We start from the raw sequence: 19,860 nt of genomic DNA, 5'->3' as shown, positions 1-19,860 counted from the left end.
TCAGCTGCAACCACACATGCAAAGCTTTCCTTGTACTTGGAAAAAAAAAAAAAAAAGAAAAAAATCCACCACCAAAACCCTGAAATAAAACACGTTATCTGCCCTCTCTGGAAAAAAACAAATCATATGTTGAATTTTTTCATAACTTCTCAGAACAGTGAACACGTCCTCTGATCTGATCCTACACAAATCTTCACCCAGACAAACCCAAATGCTTACAGTTACTGATCCCAGACAAGTGTAAGAGCCCATATTTCTGAAATCACGTGTGAAATCTGTTCTCTCATTCTGACTTTCCTTTAGGTCCTCACCACTCAATATTGCAGCATAAAGCATTAATTTATCCTTTAGATTCTAGATCAAAGCAAGCACACCCACAGGATCAAGGCACAGGACTGCAAGATTTCCTTTCTTCTCATCAGCTTCCCACTGCACACACCAGGAGTGTTTGCCCTGAGCTTTGGGTTTCAAGGTGATTATGTAACACTTTAAAGCAACAATTGTTAACCTACAATTTAAGAGCAAGCATTTATTGCAGAGGTACTACTTCTGATCTAACATTTACAGTCTCACATCTATGCTAACATACTTAGAATTCACTTCTGACAGCTTCAGTGGTTTATCACGCCTTCACATCTATGCTTTCACACCAGCCATGACTGCAATTCTGCAATTCCATGGTGTCCTTCTCTTTCATTTGCATTAGTCCTTGCACAGATCAGTTCTACTTCCAAAGCAAGCTGCATCTCCCAAGCCTCCTACATTTACAGAAAACACAAGCAGGTGAGCAAAGCAACTTGGGAGTTTATGTCCCCTGTTACAAACACATCCAATACCCTGATTCATATCAAACTTAAACCAACTGCCTGAGAAACCAGAATCTTCTTAAGGCTCCATTCTCCCTCTGTCAAGGGAAGTGAAAATTGGTTTGGACTAAGTATGTTTTCAAGGTGCTCCCTGTCATCAACCTTGACAATATTTCATGACTCAAATCCCACAACTTATTTAGAATTGTTTTTTCTTCCTATTCAACTTGATGACAAAACTAGTTTTGATGTCTGTATTCAGTTACTATTTCTTGCATGTTACTCAGCCTCTCCCTATGAGAAACCAGATACTGAACTGAGTGGTTTTACACAGCCACTGTTTTCATTAATATCTGTGCTTTCACAATGCTTAATAAAAAATATTATACAGCCACACAGCAAGTCATGGACTTAAGGGTGAAAATAGATTCAAGATACGTCAAGAACAGTGTTCGTGTATTTTAGGGGTACCAAAACTAAGTAATAACCCATATGCCTATTTTAAATGTAATTACATCCTGAAATGTCTGCAAAATGTCAGGATTCTTCAATAGGCAGTATCCTGGCACACTAACAGAGCAGTAGAGAAGGAGTAGGTTCACTTTTCATTGAAGGAAAAGGTGACCTTGGCATGAAACCAAGATCTGCAGGTGGCATCTTCAAGTTTGAATTTGACAGTAAATAACTATCTCACCTACTCAAAACCCACCAAAACAAGCAATTCATATTAAAAAAGCAAGCATTTGGCTCAAAACAAGAAGGAAATTAAAATACTGTGAAATTAAAGTCTTGCAGCGAGTTGTAGGAGTGGTGGTACTCTTTAAAGAGCCCAGCATCATGTATTTCTAAGATACAAGACATGACATTCACTTAAAAAAGAAGACTGGCATGAGTGTATAAGTTCCAAGGGGGCCAAGATCTTCATCCTCAGGTTATACTTCAAAATAGCGAATGAAGCTATTTTCAGAGATATCAGTTTCTTTTTAACAGCAAAGAACATTTCAGATCAATTCTAAATTTAATCTTAACCTAGGGTATTCAAAGTAAGTTCTCCGAGGACATTATTGGACTTCAGCAATTTTAATTTTTTGCCTTAATCCAAGGATACAGTACTAGCTATATTTTGCAGCTCCCATGCTGCATGCCCAAGCCACAGCTTGCATTTGGGTGGCAGTTCAGGAAAACTCCCTTGGAAATAACTGAGGACCCCAAAACAAAGTATGTTTCTGCTGCATGATGAAGCATGGATTCACTTTTCCCTCTGCAAATGCACAGTGCCTGGTCCAAACCAACACTTCACACCTCAGAATACCAAGTGCCCTGTTTCCTACAGGCTCAGAGCATCACTAGAGCAAACTGTTGTCAGCCACCAGCACATGACACAGATTTGCCTGTCAGTGGCACACAAACATCTGGTCCCAGCAGCATCTATTGGATGTTTGGCTAGGTAAACCCTCTTCCACAAGGGGCACACTTGTGTTGGAGGGACAGATGTCCAGGGTGGTTAGCCAGTGTTCAAGGGATTTGTTCAGCAGCTCCCTTCAATGGACATCTTAAGAGGTTTTATAATGAAAAACTAAGTTTTAGAAGAGCGCAGGCATTTTCTTTCTTTCTTTAAATTACTACTGCATAATATGCTCTGGCAATAACAACAGCACAGGAGAGGGTAAATTTACCATCACTTCCCATTAGCTGATAGCTCATCTACATTTTTTAAGCCCTTCATTGGCATGTTAAAAACCAAAAGTGTTATTTTTCTCACAGAAAGGATGTGCCTATGCTGTATTTCAGCCCAGTATTACTCTATGCCATATTTAAAATTAAAGCAGATAGAGTTCAAAGCTAGACCAGTTCAATAGGCTAATAAACAAAGAGGTCATTGGACTGATAGTTTCATAGCCTGCATAACTTTAGAGTTAGAACACAGGAGGGGAGGAAAAGGAAGAAGTCAGATTTAGCAAAAACCAGCCAAGGATCAATAAACACTTTCACCTCCTTCCCTATGTTACTGCTTCCTCCCATGCTCTCCCACTAACCCTACACTAACCAAACTTAGGTTTTGTTTGCTTTCTTCACACAGCACTTCACATAGTAGGGCATCAGGCTTAGAGCTGCAAACTCAAATCTTGTCCATCCCAAAATACCATGGCTATTCCAGTATCTCCAGCAATGGACTGAAGCCATATTAAATAAAAACATCACTGTGTTTGAGAGATAACCTTAGTACCCCAGTAAAGATCTAAATTGACATGGTCAAAGAGACTGCCACAGAGCAATAGACGTTGGCTAAAAGTTTACCCTTCAGCTGGGGCAAGCCACTTTTGCACAGAGCCCTGGTTCACAGAAAGCCTTTCAGCCTACAGCTCATGCTGAACAAGATCAACCAAACACCGGCCATGGTAATAACATACAGCAGAATCCCAGAAGAATACCCAAATGTATCAAAAATAGCCAAAGATTGACAAGACAAAATAAAGACGTTTAAATGAATCATTGCCATGTGCAAAAATTACAGCTTGTATGGGCAGCAGCTTTAAGGGTCACTTTTATAACAGCCAACATCTGATGCACTGATCTAAGTTCCACTTCAGTGCATCACTGAATTACTCAGTCGCTGGATTTATCCTCAGGTACAGTCAGAACTCTGAGGTCTCAACACATGATCAGGGAACAGATATGAACTAATGTCTCCAGGTATTTAGGAAAGAAGCTCCAGTACAGTATGTCACCTATTTGTCATGTGTGACACCTACGCACAGCAATTTTTTTTGTCTTTGCTGACTGTCAGTGAAAAGATATCGTGAATTCTATTTTCAGAACTGACACCAGCCTGAAGGATTCATATCAGCTAGCAAAGCCCAGTTCAGTTGTTGCTCACATCTGCTTTTTTTTTGTGAACTATCATTCATGTCATTATGAACCACACATTCCTAAACAGGGGCTGCTGCTACAAAACACATCTATACATGCACTAAGTTTATCTTCCTTTCAAGATCATTATATTTAATTGCCCTATGCAGTAAATACAGTTAAATAAAAACAAACAATATAAGGTTAGTTAAAAAACAGGTGTCTTGCAGCTCAAATAAACAGCATGGAAAGATGATTCTACAGTTCAACCACCTGAGTCACAAACTCTAAGGCTGCACAAAGTGTACTGAAAAGGAACTCTCCACAGTAACTGGTTGCTGACCTACCGCAGTGCCATGGGTCCCATCCACACTGCTGCCATATTTCTGGGCTTTCACTACATCACAATAATCAGCATCAAAGTTAGTCTTCCACACCATCACCTGCAGAAGAAAGTTAACTCCATTAAAATTTTTCATCTAAGTTTGCTTATAAATAATTTTTTCAACCCTTCAGAGAAGAATCAGAAAATCCACAGAAAGTTTCCCTAGAAGAGCTTTGGCATTGATTAAATTAAGGAAGTTGTTTGTAAATATGCTACTAAATAGAGATAGTTTAACTGAGTTCTCAATGGATAAGCGACCTCTTTCAACATTCTTTGGGTCAAGAACATCATTAAACAAGAATGACCAAGAGAACTTCAAAGCAACATGAATACATCATTAAAACCACAAAAATTTTAAAATACTATGCTCAGCATCATGACATTCATCAGCCACACTCCAACCAAGCAGTCACTCACCCATTTATCATGAGACTCATTCAGATGAAAAGGAGAGTTACTACTAAGACCAGCATTAGAGATCTTAAGCTAGTTTGTCAGCTGGACACCAAACTTAAATCCCACATATAGGCCTCTGCTTTCCATAACACAGTACTGATTTCAGAAAAGAGGCCTCTAACACGTAAATCACTTCAACATCAAGAGGAAATCCATGGAGTAAACTCCTCAATTTGACTCTACAAGTTTAAAAGAGTTAAAGAGCCATCAATCAATGATTTCAGAGGTCTGAAAGACACTCAAAAATCTAGACAGCTCATTTGGTTATCAGAAGGAGTGTTTATTCTTCATTTACAAATTTGCATCACTGCTTTGCATGAAATAAAAGCTTTTTTCTTTCACTGTTGTACAGTTAACCAACAAGGCTATTCCATAGAGCAACAGGGAGAAAAAGTAATTTTCTTGGTGAATAGACAAATCTGTCTCTTCACAGCTAGCAAAGGTGCTGTTAAAGGTGGGCATTGCCACCTGGTCCAACCTGCGGATTAAGGGCAATGCAAAGCAGCTCTCTGAAGACTGGTGATCCTTACTCAGACTACTACTTTGGGTTGAATTCCATCGGTGTCTTCAGGAGGGCAACTCATGCTGTGCTCAAACCAGGACATATTTGCAGCACAGGCTCATGCAACAGGCCTGTTTACAGTTTGGCAATTGAGTATCGGTTTCTTGGAAGGCTGAATGTCTTACATTACCTCCAAAAAAATTAGGCTTGACCTCCAGAGGTTGTTAATAAAACAGCAAGTCACTTCTGCATGGCCCAGACATAATGGATAAAGGGTACACTTTTGCTTTGCCCATTGACAACAGAGAACAAAACACAGCAGCTTTTAAAGAAACGTGAATCTGGATTGTAACTCAAAAATTAATCAGGTACCTGTTCATCAGAACCTCCAGAAGCAAAAAAGTCTCCCTCTCTTGAAAATGCTACACAGGTAGCTGGTCCCTGCAAATGCATTTAAAAGACAGGTTAAAAAAATAAGATAAAAGAAAATGAAGTGTTACAACATTCCATTCATTACAGCTTTACAAGCTATTTGTTATTTGACATCAGCAATCTACAGACAAAATTTGAAAAGCTCTTACCTGTCAGGTAAATGGGCCATAATTAAGATGCTAAGCTTGCTTCCCACACTTTTGACCCCAGTTTAAGACATCACTTTTCATTATCCATGGCAGAGACAGGAACAAACCAATTTTTATAGCACCAGACTTTTTCTTTTTTCAGACATTCCCTCTTCACTTTAGAATAAGAAATTTCTAAAACTCCTATTCACTTATTAGAAATGTTGAAACTGAGGTCTAAGTGGGCTGGCTTAAACTGCTTTTCTCTTAGTCTAGGAGAAGAGATGCCAGAGTTATGCATCCAGGATCACCTCTGCACAGCACTTGCATGTTGAGAAGCCTCATGTTTAAAACAGTCAGTTCTGAGAGACTTTAAATGCTTCTGAGAGCTACAGCACACCTTTCACACCACATACCCATTTCAATTTGTTTTCCAGCAAGCACACAGGAGGATGCACATGGGAAGGCTGAGGCACGAGCCCCAAGCTGCGGTTAAACAGAGCTGAGGAATTGCTACGTGTGTTCAAGCCCAGGCACAACAGACAAACTGTTCTGCTCAGAGTAAACAGCTGAGAACCCAGATGATGGAGTTTTGTGTCAGCAACTGAACACATTCCTCTACAGCCTGCTCACCAGCATGGGCAGACGTCAGCATGAGAACTTCCAGAGGCTGCCTATGGAGCTGACAGGCTGGGGAGGGCTGGGAGGAAACACCAAAAACAAACACCAAAAACAACCAGAAGAGCCACAACAAGCACCAGAACACTCCACCACATGATCATACACCTCCTGACAGAAGCAGTTACCCTCTTTCAAATAAGATCATGTATCTCAGAAGGCAATTAAGAAGCTTCTCCTCATCCTGTATCAAGTTGGAAGGAAATACAATCCTGATTGCACATCTTTCCAATGGACATCACATAGAAACTTCACATCCCTTCTTTGCCTTTGAAAAAGTGAATTCAACAAAATAAATCCTGAAGACAGACAAATACCCAAAGACTGCATGTGAGATAAGCACCCAGCTCTCACTGCAACCTGGCCCACACAGTCCTGTTTGCTTCCCAAACGTGCTAGCACAAAGTAATGGCAGCAAAACCAGAGCCTTGCTGTGTTCAATCCCAGTGTGAAGAGTTCTAGCTTCCTTAAAACACATTAAGGTGTTTCCATATTATCATTTACCACACAGTGATTTCCAACACATCAAAATGTTTTGAGGCCTTCACACAGCAACACCTCAGTAGGGAGGACTTGCCAGGAATGATCCAGCAGCAGCAATTCCAAACCGCATGCGCGGCCGTTGGTGTGACTAAGCTCACTCACCTGACACAGCAATAACTAGGGTAGATATTTCAGACCGAAGACACTGCCATCAATCAGCTGAGACAAACTGTGCCTCTGCCTTTATTCCCACGCACCTACCCCAGTGTTTAGCTCTCTAATCACATGTCAGGAATGGAGGCTCTAAAAAAAATGCAAAAGCAAAAGACAAGCAAGTAATAAAAGGCAGAAACAACCCCACAGACAGAAAACTGCAGTGGTGAATATTGCTCCAAGGTAACAGATGTGAGCTTACAGAAGCTGCTCTTGGACTATAATAAACCAGTCAGGGTTAGGAGGGCAGAAAAAAATCTAAGACTAAGTGTTCAGGAACAAGCACAAGTGAGGAACACTGGAAAGGAGCAATGTTTCCTAAAAATATTTTTATCAGTCTAAATATTTCAGTGTATTTAGACAAAATCTAGTACAACACAAATCACATCAAAACAGGCAATGAACTGACTCCAAAGTCATGGCATTCTGAAGGGAAAAAAAGTTCAACAGAACATATTCTTCCCAAAATAGAAAATTACATCAAAGACTGAATGTGCCTTTATAAATTGAAAGAAAAGGAACAAACAACTCTATAGACGCAACATCCTCTACAGATTTGTTGACATAAATTAAGTGAAAAGTATTCCTGCTACATTCACTTCCAGAACTCCTCCAAGATACAACAGGTTTGCTATAGCAACATACAAATAAGAGTTTGCCAAATACCCTTGCAATTTAATATTAACACACCAAACAAACAAACAAAAATAGCTACACTTGCCAGTTACTAGATACAACCTAACTTCCTTTCATCCCAAGTAAGCACAGCAGAAATCTACCAGATTTCTGATGAAGACCTGGGTAACAGACAGGAGATTGGAGAACAAAGAATTCAAACCTCCTTTTTTTTCCCTTTTTCAACTTAGTGCTTGCATTAAAAGTATCAAAAAGTAGCAGTTACATTTTCTTCTACAGAACTAGTAGAGAGAATTTTAAGCTTATTTCCCACATAACTAGAACTTTTGGGATGCAGCAATGTGACAGCTACAGCTCATCTGAAGCTGCACAGACAAGTTTGGCTATAACAGAACCTTAATTTGACTAGCCTAGTTTGTTAAAGAGTAGAAGTAAACGAGTCTCCAGATCAGGCAATGATAGGTTTGATTTGAACTCCAACAGGGGACCCCAGCCAATCCCCTTTGATCCTGAATGCAGATTTCTAACTGGCCAGTGACCAGGGGGTGTTGAGACCCCGATCAATGAGATGTGAAAGCGTGAGGATTCTGAACCTCCTATAAAAGGGGGTGTCCACAAACAAACGTTGGCTGCTGTCGCATGAACCTCAGCATGTGTGTCATGTCTTTGTCTCCTCCTATGGCAACACAGCAACTTTCTTCTACAGGATCTCTCAGCTCCTCTTTCTGCAGCAGGACCAAAATGCCCTCTATGAGTATTTCCTGGAGGTTCTGAATTTCCAGTCTGCATCCCCATTGCTCAAGGGGCTCCACACAAGCTGCTAGCACAAATCCCCAACCTGCTGCAGCTTCTTGCCTCAGACTAGACAGCAAGCTGCAGGAAGAAGGGGTTGGGCAACACCAAGTCAGTGGTAAGGTACATTTCTATTTAATCCTCAGCAGGTCAATGTCAGGACTGTCAAGCTTTTGTGCACGTCTAGTAGAGTTTGAAATTATAACAGCAGCTTTGGTGATATTGGGAGAGCTGCAGAAATTTTGAAGAAAAGTGAAGAAAAAAGCAACAAGTCATCCACTGAAATTGTTGAGTGAGAAGAACACGGTCACTAATCAACATTCAGCTCATCTCCTCTAGTGAAAGAGTAGCAGGCAAGGTAGAGACAAGTTCCAAAAAGCCTTGAAAAGCTTCCAAAAAGCTCAAAAACTGCATGGAGCAAAGCAACCACAAAGAAAAAGGAAGTCATAGAGAAGGAATGATGACATTATCAAACCTCATTGTTTGCTGCAGCATTCCCAGTGAAGACAATTCAGGCAAGGTCAGATATGCATGGCATGACAGCTGAAACACCAGGTGACAGCCCATTTCTAGCTGCATTCATAGGTGAGAAAGGTGAGGCCCAGTATGTTACATAATCTATGTGCAGAGATACAGATTATACCTTCTTACTATTTTCCCACTTCCTACAAAGGAGGTTAGAGACCACAAGGCCTTTAATGCCCTAGCACTTCACAGGTTGATCAGCTTACATAAAACATTATGTTTGGCCTTCAAAGTAGATGGTCAGACTATTCTGAATGACTTGAATGCATTAATCACCAAGAGAGACAGGATCTGAAGCCAGAACACAGATTACACCACCAAGTGACTGACAGGATGCTAATAGCATCAGTATCAACTGACACAGGGGTGACTAAGACAACAGGAATAGCATTCCTGAACACAAAGCTTTCAAGGGTAAAGCTAAAAATAGATGTCTCTGAAAGAAATACTTAAGAGAGAGGTCAAGTGTTTAGTCTGGAGAAATATGACTGAAGTCCAGAGTCACACTAGCACACAGGTAGCAGATGAATGTGTGTACCATCCATAAATAATGAGTGGACAATCACAGACAAATCCTTCTTGAACACCCTTTTCTTCTCTGAGCTGCTGGGCACAGAAGGCACATCACTTCAACAACAACAGGGCCAACACCAACAGGCAAGTCAAGAAAGGCCAGACTTTCAGGCTTCAGCTAGGAACAGAGCAAACATTCTGGCTTCAGTGTAACAGAAGAAACAAGAGCCAGGCTGGAAAGGGTCCAGGAACAACCCAGAGAAGAGGAGTTTAATGATGCACTGTCTGCACTATGAAAGGAGAGGCACTGTGGAAAGAAGCTTGAGAGACAAGTAGGGGTCAAGGATGCCAGTAGATTTTCACCTTTTTTGTTTCAGTCCTGTGAGAAATTAATGCATAGTAGAGAAAAGCCAGGTAAAAGAGCAAGGAAAATGCTAAGAGCTGGAATAAGGCATAGCTAGAGGATGTAAATAGTTGAATTAAAGGAGAGCTTCCCCTTCCACTGCCACAAAAGGAGATGCAGAAGTAGGAGCCAGTACATTCAGCCAAACTCTCCCAGAACAGATTCACTAGTGCAAAGAGAAACAGGAGACATGAGAGGAGACAAGGCCTGAGAAGCAAATCCAGCAGCAACCAGCACACTGGGATCCTAGCCCTGGCAGCAGCCATTCTAGGCATAAAACAACTAAGAACAGAGCAGTCACTGCCACTGTTGACAGTGCTTTCATGGTGCTTCATACATGAGAGAAGAGGGCAAGTCACACAGGAAAGGGAGAAGTGAAGGGAACAAAGGAGAAAAGCACAGGGAACAGAGGTGGCAATGACAACAGGGATGTTTTCAGGTGGAATACCTCTGACAAGAAGTCCCAAGGATTCTCAGTACACTGGGCTTTGAAAAATTCCTGAAAAAGACTGTCATGTTTGCACCCTCCTTCACCAGCGATTAAGGGCTACAACTAACATCGGGAAAATTTACACTGGCATCTTACAGCTGAATCTTCAGCAGCTTTAATTTTGGAAAGCTTCAGTCTATAAAAACACAAGGCAAGGACAGAGAATTCCTATTTCCTTTCAAGACTCAGAAATGCTAGCCTAAAGTCAATTGCTTGTTGTTTGCAACACACGTTTCTTTCTTTTTTGTTTGACTTCTGCGTAGCCCTCAGACATCCTCACATTTTTCAAAGAGGACCAGGCCTGCAGAGATGTTTAATGCCACCTAGGCAGAGCTGGCAGCTGACAGTAAAGGAGCACATTTGTTTCCTGTGCACCTGCTCAGGAGACCTCATTCATTAGTCAGTGAGCAAAGCAAGGAGCATTTATGTTGCCCAGGTAGGTGGAATGCAGCTACTTCATAATTCAAGTCAAGGTAGCCTGAAGAATTGTAAGTTTGCATTTTCTATTTATGAACATAACCATGAGATGTTTTCTAAATATTTACTGAGAACTTCCATTCCACTGAGGAAGTCAGTCTGGAAATGCTCTAATTAAACTACTCCAAAGGGCAGACAAGTACCATGGACATACCTACTCTCCTCTAGCAACTCTCTTGGGGTGGCTTAAGGGCTCCAAAACAGTCTGTTCTTCAACAATGATTCAGTACTAGAGGTGGATTTACATACCAAGCCAGTGTCTCATCTGTATGGAATTAGATAAGAGCACTTCACAGCTTGAAGCACTCCAGAACCAAAATATGCAGCACAATACAGAATGATATTTTGCAGCTGCGAGATGTCAGCTCCAAGCTGCAAATTTCTGCCTCTAATGATCCTTCTGCTACAAGTGGCCAGCTACATTTCAATTAAAGACAGCAATGTAAACTTGGCCAACCTCCCCATGTAAACTACAGCTAATCAGCTGCTAACAAATTCCTGGCACTCCAGCAGTTGCGTCAAAGTATGTCTAAAGGACCTTAAGATTTTTTTTCCTTCAAGTGTCCACTCGCATGCAGCCTTCCCAGAACAATGTAACAGCAGCCAGGAAAGCAGGAACAAAGTGTCAACCAGAACCTTCAACCTCAAAAAGTCACAACTCAGGAACAACTTCAGAACAGGCTGTTCATGCGGTGACTAACCTGTAGCACTCACTTAAAAAGACAAACCAACTCAATGACCAAAAAAGTCCACACCACTGTTTCTAGCCACTTGGAGATACTGGCACAAATCACAATGATAACAGAGGGGACAAAAAAGCCCCTTGTCATTAAGTAACCAGGATTATCTATGAGCATAACCAGCTGGAGAAGCAGCCAGCCCAGGATCCACCCCAGTGGGTCCACCCCTGGTGACAGCACAGCCTGTAGCCACTGACAGTGGCTTACCGGGAACAAAGCACAGGCTTTTAGCAGAAAAGCAACCTATCTGTTCAATCAGGCAGTAAAACAACTGACAGCAATACAGCACAGGCCAGACAGGGAATGCCAGGCAGGACTATGCCAGGACTGGTTCCAGAGGTATCTCAGTACAGTGCCCTTAAAGACAACCAGAAAGCTCTACCAGCCACTTCAATACCTGCACGTTTCCAAACTGAACAAGCTGTAAATGCCACAACAGCAGCTACTCTTCAGCTATGCCAAAGGCAAAGCTTTTCCAATGCCAGTTAGATGCCCAAGAGAAAGAGGCAGACACTGTTTTACCAATCTGAAGCAGCAGGGAGGAGGAACAGGGAGCTTTAATTCTACTTTTGGGTAGTTGATCCACAAACTGTTCTGTTAAAGCCTCGAGTTAAGTACAACATTAGCCTAAAGGGACTTTCTATTGCTCATTCTGAAGACCTCCATGACCATAATCAGTTTTGGACTCTAATTCAATGCTAAACTCTTTTTTTGTGCTACTGCAGTCAGCGAGGCACAGCTAACAGCTCAGATGAGAGAAAAATGGAAAGCAGGTCCAGCCTCCTGCTGAACCGTAACCAGGCACATCCCTTCCTGAGGGAAGGGGGGAAAGTGTAAAGATTTCCCGTTCTTCCAACATTTACCCTTTTCCAGGAAGCTGCTTCTCAAGAACTCACTTGGCTGATTAACACAACAGATAAATATTAAAACAAGATTAAGGCAACAGAAGCTTTGCAGCCCTATCTGATAGAGAATCCACTTAGTCCAGTTTTCCAAGAACAGTTTTATACAGCCAAGGCTGATATTTGTTATCTCCTCCCCATTCTTTTAACAGTTAAATCCTTTGGTCAGTTTTAATCAATGCTCTACTTCATGAAAGATCTAAGTATAAGGTTTTCCTATTTTTTCCATTAATATTACAAAAAGAAGAAAATACATTAGCATATAGCAAAAGAGAAGTTACAGAAGAAACTTGACCTTTTTAGACATCAACAAGGCAGTCACTAAACAAAGCCACAAGAAGACAGAATTATCAGTTTTACAGCTTACACGGATACCATTATTGCCCACAACAATCCCCATGATCTCCAAAAAGCTTCAGGCTGTGGTTTTCCCCTGCCAGTTTTTATGCTTTAAAACTCAGCACCCACTTTAAAAGAGACACAAGTGGGTTAAGAATTTCTGTTCTCTTGTCTCTTTAGAAAGAGAACCCTTAGGGCAGTCCTGCTTTTTCACACCCCACACTGCACGGACAATGAAATTAGTCCATTTATTTTCATTTAAGATTTAGAAAGAGAGCTACAAGCATTCATAAAACTGACCTTACAAGCAACACATCCAGCAGCATACTACTAATAGGCCAATCAGTTAAACTTAACCAACCAGGCACCGTACATCATCTTCAATTGTATGATTCAGTCCATTAACAAGATGTTCCCAAATCAAATCCCAAAACAGATTTCCTCCATTTTACAGCTACTGTTCTTGAGTCTCCTGCCAGGTGAACAGCATTTATCTTCAGAACACCTATGTCAGGAGGACAAGTGTTATTTGCAGCTCTCTAGAGAGGGAGTGAGACAGAGCTGCACTACAGAGTAGTTGACAGGATCAGTCAGAGTCTAGGGTGCTGCTCCAAGTTCCTTCTGCCTTAGACTTGAATCCTCAATATTGCAGCTCACTTTTAGTCTTGCTTTCTCATTCTCTCCACTCCTGCTTACCTTCTTCCCTTCAAAACAGTGATGCCCTCCAAGACTATTAGCATTATAATCATGATTTTACGCAAGGAAGTTTTCAAACAGTTTTTGGTCATGAAGAATGAAAGTCTCAAGCATGGATTTGTTCAGTTTATTATGAGTCTATACATTACTGTAAAGAAGGCCTTGCCTCACCTGGTGACCATGCAGAGTATAGAGAAGTCTTCCTTCCAGCAAGTCTAGAATCTTAAGAGTTGAATCACTGGACGCAGTAACCAGATAGTTTCCAGATGGATGAAAGGAAAGACTGTTGACCACAGAGCTGTGCACTAAGGATAGGAAAAAAAATGTATAGTAGTCACCAAGATCAGTTTACATAAGCCCAAGGCAAAAGAATAAAATAAAGCACAAGTGCATTCTAACTTTCTCTTAGGAATTTAACAAGAAAATTATCATGGGGGAAACATCCCACAAAAGCTCTTCAAAGCACTGGAGAACAATAACAGTAACTCAATTCTTGTAAAAATAGGCACTACTTTACTGAAAGGAAAAGGGAAGCTTTGCCAATTATTCTGGGAGATTCAATGCTACAAAAGCTTCCAGTATGTGTAAGTGAACTACAGGATTCTGTGAGAATGCTGGACACTGATGTACTTTACTACCATGGAGCTGCTGGTCTCACTCTCAAATCATTCTAGATTAAAATCTGTACGTTAGGACACGGAGAAGATTGAAATTACAATGGAAGGCGCTCAGAGCTGACACCGCACAGCTTCTTTTGATTTTCACCATCTGACTCTAGCCAAGACTGGGGTTAAGAGAAACTAGGAAATAAGAGCAACTTGAAAACGATCCAGTACAAGCATTATTTCCTCAGACATCCTATTTGTCTCACCAAAAATTTAAAACAAATAGACAAACTGTCAAGAATGTGAACTTGCAATAAAGCCATTTTCCCTGCATGAAGATGAAGCCCAAGATTTATTTTGCAAAAGCTAAAGAAAATGTTCTAGGAAAAAAGTCAAACTTCACTGAAGTTCAGTGTAACATTAAACATTTAATATATGACTTTTTTCCCTCTCCGAACTTTTACAAAACAGGCTATTGAACATATTTATTTATGAGAACACGCAGTACTTCACATATGCCCAGCTTCCTGAGCATATGTGACATTACAGAATACTAATATGCCTGAGGAGGGATTTAACCATCCAGTTATTCTTAATTATACTATATGCCCTCCAAATGTTCTGGTATCTCAAATCTACTACTCCTGATACATCACACCCAACTAAATTTACGTTCCGTTGAGAGTCTACTGTGCATTTTAAATCCACACTGCGTGCTAAGAAATCCCTTAAAATACCATTTTAAATACATTAGAACCAAGTATTATTTTTTGCATATGTGGATTTGAAACAGATAGCTGAAATAACCTTGTTCAATTGTAAAGCAGAATGTCTCTATGTTTGGAATTCTCAGGAACACTAAATACTTCAGTTAAGTTCTGAAAACAACTCTTCTTGACCCAGACTGTTAAAAAACACGGAAGAAAACCTTAACATAGGTAACTTCTAAACTGTTATTCTTGTTGGTGAATACTTTTGTCTCTATCACACAGCTAGATCTTCCTCTACCCCCAACCCCATATCATGCTATGTATTAAAGGAGAAAAAAGTCTGTGTGGAGTTTTTTCTTATGAAAGAGTGATAAATATCTTTCTCCCTTGAAAATCCTTTTCTGAATGATTTGTTATATTTCTCACCCCCTTAGTATCTATATTCAGATAAATGTAAGTGTATCTTGTCAACTAAGGAAAGTCCTGAAAGGAATCACATCAGAAATAGACATGGTTAGTAATGTATAACATCTTCCAAGTTCCAGACAGTGAATAAAGCATTTCCAGCTTCACAAAAAAAACCCCTTCCATAATGGAAAAAAGTCACACTGACTGTGGCTGCATAAGCAGTTACAGCTTCTGTGCCCACGGACCTCTTGGCTCTTGTAAACTCAGAGAAAAGTTCATCTCTACTGTCAAAGCAGCTCATACCTCCCACAAGACCATTCATAACACCTCTCCAAAAAACATGCCAACACATCCTGCCACCTCACTTGATTTCATGCTGCAAACAATAAATCCAGTGCAGCACAAGGTGGCATCTCCCAGCAACTTGTTGCTACAAGCCAACTCTTCTGACAGCCAAGCCCTAGCAAAATAAGAGCCTCTTAGGGGAATTATACTGGGGGTTAACATGTAAAACTGAGTCCTCCCAGCCTGCACAAAACTGTCCCAAGCCCCACAGCACTTCCTTTATGTAATGCAACCCTGAGTAATCATCAGAGAGAAGACAAATTAGGATCAACCTGACACAGCTACAGTCTCTACTGAACAGATAACCACCATCAGCCCCATCCAAACTGGATAAAAGTACCAATCATTCTTTTTAAACAGGAATAAAAAACAGGTTAGAGCTGTTTCCATCGACCTGTTACAGAGGTGTCCCACACACAGCTTTGGACAGGGAAAAAGTGTCAGGCAATAAACACAGGCCATTTTTGTAGGGGCAGTTTAAAATGTGCTGTACAAAAGAGTCAGTGCCAAGCAGAGACCTGAATAAAGCATCTGTGTGATCTCCTGTACAGTAAACGTGACCAGAGCATACTTTGCTTGGCTCAAAGGAAAACACACCACACAAAAGGTTTTGCAGCCTGCTCTCTACTTCCAACTTTCATTTACAAATGTCACTGTTGGAACAAGTGCTGGCAACAAGAGCAACACTGCTAAAAGACTAATCGGTGCTGGAAACCAGCCCAACCTCAAGACGCAAGAGCCCGAGGCAGGGCTACTCATCTATTAACTCCTCTGTGTAACTCCATGTGTAAAATGGATTCCCTGGAAATCAGGCAGCATCAGCACGTTCTGAAGGCACAGATGCCATCTAGTGGGACAGGACTGGGAGCCTCAGAGGAGAGCCACAAAATGAAATCAGATTTAGCCAAAAGGAGGCATGTATAAACCCTCAGAAGGGCAGCACTTATAAACACATCTCCAGAAAACATCAAACACATCAGTTTGTGGCCATAGGTGCAGGAAGTGAATGTAAAAAGCCATCATTGCAATTTAAGGTTTCTTCAGCTATTATTACTATTTTTAGTTGAAAGTTTAATACACAGTTAGGATTTACACAGTAGCTGTTAAAAATAACACTCACCTCAGGAAAAGGATCACTTCAACAGCAAGGGTGTCACACTAAAATGTCATTCAGTAAGGGTGGGATACCAGGGAAATATGTCATTCCAAGACAAAAAATAAACCTGGCAGCCAAACCTAAACCACATTAGGTATGAACAATGTAATAGCTAAGTGGAAAGCAGGAAGAGATGACTTTTGAGCCAAGTTACACTGTGGCTGGAAACATGCACTGCAGATCTTGCCACCATTGAAAAGCTGATAAAGCAGGTTAAAGGACAACCTGACACTGCCCAAGTATTAAAAAACACTACTGATTTTAGCAACAAGACTTCAGGAAGGCATTTCCAAGTTTTGATATGGCCACAAGTTAACAATACTTATTACATAAACTGCACTGATACTGATGAATTAGAACAACAGTCATCAAAAAAATTTGATTTCTATTAGATTTTGTTAACTATCAGAGAGCTGGGAGTGACTATGATACAGAAGAATGAGTGAAGCTGCGAGGCTGTCACAGCAGGAACGCACAAAAGCCAATCTTGAGGGCAAAAACAAGACACCAAGCTCCAGCCCCATGTCTCTGATCTGCTTTACAAACACGCCAGAAGCAGTTCCTCAGAGAAAGTTAGAAAAATTAAGTTTAATAAGTTATCAACAATGGAAACAGTACTTAAGAACGTATTCATTTTAAAGTATCACAGCAGCTTTAAAAACTGTTATTAGCAAAGAAAAGCCACACTTGGGCTGAAGAAACTAATGCACAGAATAGGTTAATCAATCTCAAAGAGGATGGTAGGGATGGAAAAGCACCCTTTTCCTATCCAGACCTACCAAAGAGCAGCACTAATCAGTGGGACAAGAACAGGTAATGGGAGGAGATGCCATTTGGCATCATCAAAGCTAATTATGGAAGCTGAAAAACAGAGTCTGGAAAAGGAACCATAAACATGGATCACAGTATAGAACTGCAATTGATTGATTTTGATTTTCGTTTTTGTTACCTTTTCTTTATTTTCTCATAAAAGAACCTAGCATTTTGAACTGTTGGAATAAAATTCTGACTCCTCCTAAGGCTTATTCAGAGGCAAAGGCCAAATCCTTTTTTTGGCACACCACGTTTTCAGTAACAGTGAACGTGAGCCAAATGGCATCATAGGTAAGACCCATGCCCACCTGCAACATGGGACAGCTTCAGAATTGGTTCTGGAGCTAAACACAAAGCAAAGCATGTCTGCTGAAGAAAGGCTCCTGCTGGCAGGCCTAACCTAGTGCCTTTCTGGAAAAGCAGCAGCTGATGGAGAAATCATCCTTGGAGTTCAGACAATTCATATCCATACGTGGAAAGGTTTGGGTTTTGTAAGCCTTTGACTTGCCTTGGTAATGCTGAAGCAGCCTGTTCATCCTGACATCCCACAGCTTCACCGTGCTGTCCGTTCCCCCCGCGGCAATGCAGTTACCGCTGGGATGGAAATCCACGTGGTTCACAAACCTGTCAAGGCCAAACACAACTGCTTATGTTCAACTCTTGCTAAAGATCAAAAAAGCCTTTTCAACAAGGGAAGCTACATCATGACTCCTTGAATGTTAAGGAAAGGTGGTAACCTGAAAATTTATTGTGCTGAATTTCTCTTAAGACCTTGCTTCTAACCCCAGGCAGACTGCAGGCTCTTACCTAAGAACATATTAAGTACATTACACATTACAAGTGTAGGAACCGTAGACACAAACCTCCTGAAATCTGATGGATGCAACTGTCACAACAACATTTTGAAGTGTTCATTTAATGTTTGCATAATATATGTCTTCTATTAAATTAAAATCTTCTATTAAATTATATTCAGAGCGATGTGTACGAGACTGAGCAGAAATTTCTCTTGTTAACTAAATTTAAGATGGAATTTAGTGAATTTGTACCTGAAATCATATGTTGCCACTTGGAAAGTAGCAAGGCTGAGGCCAAATTTCTTTCTGGACCTGAATCCAATCGATTTTTAGTTTGAACAAATAAGTATAATAAAAGCTTCAGACCCTTCAGGGAAAGATACCTTGTAACTCCTCAACAAATGAACTGGATAAAATTAATTATCTTTTGAGCTATTCTTGAAGCAAGTACTGAAAAAGTTGAGATCTTTCAATAGGTTGTTTGGACAAGACACATACTTAAGGAGCACTGAAAAAATAATGTCGGAATTTGTCTTAGGATTGTATATAACCTAGAAAGAACATAAAACTTTAGTGCAATGAATTAGGGAGATTCCAGTCTCAGTTTTCTGAGAACTTGTTTTGTGTTTCTGGGTAACCTATCTTTTGCTGTGGCTCAACATTCCAAATTTAACAGCTATTTTTCTGAATGCAAAGTGGGATTTTTGAAATAACCTCGTTACTTAAAAACATGAAGATGAATCAAAGCATTCAAGTGTTATTCTGTCAGCAGACTTATGCACTTAATTTATGTCAACTCAGGGCAAAATAAAAGAAGAAATAAAGAATTTAAGCATCTCCAAAAATAAATAAGCACAAAGAAACGGAGGCTTGATGTCCTGAACAGTCACTGAAATACAACCCTCACAGTTCTAACTTTGTGCAGTCAAAGGGGCCAGGGCAATTCTGGACTGGCTACTTTTGTAAAAGGTGTTAATGGTTTTTTAAGCAGTTTTATAGCAGCCAGGACAGGGACCTCTGAACCTCACAAACCAGGTGTAGATTCCCCAGGTAACCCCACTTCAGAGATCACTGCCAGGTCCTTACCCTCCATGCTCACAGAAGGAGTGGATGCATTCTCTGCTGGTTTTGTCCCACAGCTTGACAGTTTTATCATCGCTGGATGACACTATCAATCGTCCATCAGGAGAGAATCTAAGGCAAGAGTTACAGCAATTAAGAAAAGCCCTCAAATGAAAGGAGTACAGGGTCAACTGAATTTGGCCAGTTGTTGAAGTATGTTGGTAAACACACTCCACTTTTCAAGAAGTCAGAGGCATCAGTGCAACTGAAAATCCAATCACTAAATTGAGGGAAAAGAAAGCAAACCCTAAGTACTCAAACTATCCCTAACTCCATGAGCATAAAAAAAAAACCCTCAGGAAAGTCTTGAGTCTGACTTAAGATCCTGTGTCCTACTTGTTTCAATTTAAGTGTACCTCAAGTTGTTTCTCTGCCCTGATTCAAAACAACTCCTGCCCTTGCCACAGTTCAGAGCAACACAGTCACTCCCAAGAAAACAGCTGCAGCAGACCCTTCAC

General features: G+C 40.7%; 1 protein-coding gene across 5 annotated transcripts in view; it reads right to left on the bottom strand.

Moving 5' to 3' along the window:
• The window catches only part of POC1A (POC1 centriolar protein A), a 56,214-nt gene that overhangs the window by 20,987 nt on the left and 15,367 nt on the right, over window positions 1-19,860 (bottom strand). For all 5 annotated transcript variants that reach the window (XM_066326808.1, XM_066326803.1, XM_066326805.1 and 2 more), the window contains 5 exons: window positions 19,367-19,474; window positions 17,992-18,107; window positions 13,618-13,751; window positions 5,372-5,440; window positions 4,004-4,099 (listed from right to left, as the gene is read on the bottom strand). In XM_066326808.1, the coding sequence (XP_066182905.1) occupies window positions 4,004-4,099; window positions 5,372-5,440; window positions 13,618-13,751; window positions 17,992-18,107; window positions 19,367-19,474 (523 nt within the window). The remainder of the gene's footprint in view (window positions 1-4,003; window positions 4,100-5,371; window positions 5,441-13,617; window positions 13,752-17,991; window positions 18,108-19,366; window positions 19,475-19,860) is intronic.

Source organism: Sylvia atricapilla, chromosome 11, assembly GCF_009819655.1.
Source record: "Sylvia atricapilla isolate bSylAtr1 chromosome 11, bSylAtr1.pri, whole genome shotgun sequence".
NCBI classification, from domain to species: Eukaryota; Metazoa; Chordata; class Aves; order Passeriformes; family Sylviidae; genus Sylvia; species Sylvia atricapilla.
Note: the sequence above shows the minus strand (reverse complement) of the source record. Positions and strands in the feature narration are given on the sequence as shown.